The 2,485-nt window shown below is 56.0% G+C and overlaps 1 protein-coding gene across 1 annotated transcript; it reads left to right on the top strand.

Annotated features, from left to right (window-relative positions):
* Nucleotides 1-34: 34 nt before the first annotated feature.
* On the top strand, nt 35-1,199 carry VDAG_06084 (uncharacterized protein; the record flags this gene model as incomplete). The annotated part of the gene is made up of 2 exons (XM_009659098.1): nt 35-535; nt 594-1,199. The coding sequence occupies 2 exons, from the start codon at nt 35-37 to the stop codon at nt 1,197-1,199; spliced, it is 1,107 nt and encodes a 368-aa protein (XP_009657393.1).
* Nucleotides 1,200-2,485: the final 1,286 nt, after the last annotated feature.

Raw genomic sequence — 2,485 nt, 5'->3', positions numbered from 1 at the left:
TCATATGCAGCACCACAACATGCATCGCCACATCATGCCGTCCCCCGACGCGCCAAGCCTTCACCAGACGCAACCGAACCACTATCGATCGCCGCAATACAGAAGCCCGAGCAATGAAGACTTGCGCATGATGCACAATGGGGGCTACACGCTGCCACCCAACACGAGCGGAACCCAAGTCAGGCGGGGCCAGCCCCCTCCCCGTGTTGCGAAACGAACTCGCATACGAGGTCGCCAGGCGCCGCAGTCGACCGGCGGACGGGAAGGAACAGGGGAGAAGGACGCTCCTCGGAGCACCGCCTTTCCCCCTAGCCACGGCAGCTCTGAGCCTTTGGATTTCAAGGAAGGCATGCCTGACACGGACAAGTTTCTTTTCGAGCTGCGCGCCAAATACAGCGACAACAAGGGTAAGGGGATGTGGGACCCCATTACACGGGAATACAACGAGAGGTTCAAGACACAGTTTGATCGGGCCGCGCTCCAAATGAAAGTCTCAAGAGCAAAGTCCAAGTGGATACAGTGGCATGAAAAGGATGTAAGTTTACAAGGCCGACCCCTCGCCAAAAGAATGATCCCGCTCACATTCCCTCTAGGACACGATTCTTGTGGAAGCGGCCAGACAAGTCGAACAACAGTACTATCGACAGGTGCACCTGAAATTTAAAGAACTTGGAGGCAACCCTCAAGCAGACTTTAATGTTGGCAATATCGAGATGCGCATGGTTGAGCTTGGCCTTTCACACGTCTGGATGGACGCCTGGAAAGGGGACGCCAAGATGAGCACCCGCCGAAGGCGCAAACTGAACGAGCGCCAACGTAGCACAGCGACTACACGCGACGACGACCGCGGACGTCAACAACTACCCTCAGCTACTTCTTCCTCTTTTATCCACGATTACTCGGTTCGAGACGACTTGCCAAACAGTGCGAGCTCCTTTGCTACCATTGGCCTGAGCCCTGGGGAACGCGAGCAGGTGCTCGATGATATCGACACGCGAGCGTATAAACTGGAGGCCGAGTCACCCCAGACTTTTGATAACGACGACGATTCGGTGGGCATGGGACAGTCCTCTTCAATCCAACAGGGCCGGCGGGCCACGAACCAGGCGTGTGGAGAGATGGTTTGCAACAGCAGTGGTAACAGCAGGGCGCCCACAGGCTCGCCACAGAGCCGTGGTGGCAGAGGGATGCGTGCCTAAGCAGGCGCTTCCCGGCCATTTCTTCATCATTTTTTTGTTTGTTTCTTTTTCATGCTTCTTGAAGCGCATGTTCGGCCGAATACACTCATTTCGGGCAGACGGACGCGGCTCGATACGGATAGGCAATGGGAGGCAATGGGGGGCAGACGGACTACAACAGCTCACGCGAGACAATCTCCATGCAATGAGAGGTGGATTCACCTTTACTTCTTCTCTTCTTCTTCTCTCTTTTATCCACATTACTTCTTCTGGTCTAATCTTGGCGTGTTCATGTTTCGGGATCGGGGGCGGGACTTTCACTACCTCATGAGGGAGGGTAGACGCGGGGCAACTACAGCGATGGGTGTCGAACGAACCGTATAGAAGATGACTACCAAACATTCTCTCATTGATCCAGATTTTCCATGTTTTCACCATTCAATCATGAGCTGAAAGGAGCGCGGAGGCACTGCGGAGAATTATGTCAAATGTCAACCTTGTTTTTTTTTTCGCAAGAAAAAGCACACCTGCCGTCGAGTAATCGGCCCTGGTCAACAAGTCTGCCAGTCCAGCACTGCATGTTGGACCTCCTTGTCCGAGGATGGGTACAACTCTCGGCCTAGAGACCAGCCGGTTCTGATCGCGCATGCTGAGAACAGCTTGGCAAACTAAGGGCCAGCCAGACTTTACAGATTGCGCACGTCTGACCTCAAGCGACGACACTGACAGCTCGTCGCATTTTCTCGTCAGTGTTGAAGGCAACTAAGGGAGCCTGGCACCTCACAAACAAGCGCTGATCGCAAATTGTCCGCAATTCGTGTGCCTTGGGGCTATTCGGCAACGTCACAATGGGCCTGCCCGCACGGGTTCCCGGCCTGTCGCGCCCTGGATACTACCCCATGCACCAAATAGTGTGCGTGTGTGTGCGTGGGTGGAGGCGGGAGGCCGCTTGCTGTGTCCTTTGCGTGACTGCCAGGATCCTGGCTTTCCGACCGGTCTTAGCCAGCACAGACAGGGGTGCCCCCAAGACACGAACCTCAGCGTCGGTCTCGCTGCGCTCACGTGAACGGCAAGCATCGAGATGGGCAAGGGGATAGGAAACAAGGCGAGCGCGGCGTCGTTTGACCGGCGCAATCACGGCGATGGAGCGCGTCGATAGCGAGAGGATGAGAACCCTAGAGGGTCAGAGGTACCCCAGCGACAGCGCGGCACACGGGTTGACAACGCCGGCGCCTGGAGTGGAGAGAGAGCGGGGGGTGGGGAGGGGGGTACTGTATGCGCTGTGTGTACCAACTCACTAGGACTCA

This window comes from Verticillium dahliae, genomic scaffold (assembly GCF_000150675.1).
Source record: "Verticillium dahliae VdLs.17 supercont1.13 genomic scaffold, whole genome shotgun sequence".
Classification (NCBI taxonomy): domain Eukaryota; kingdom Fungi; phylum Ascomycota; class Sordariomycetes; order Glomerellales; family Plectosphaerellaceae; genus Verticillium; species Verticillium dahliae.
Note: the sequence above shows the minus strand (reverse complement) of the source record. Positions and strands in the feature narration are given on the sequence as shown.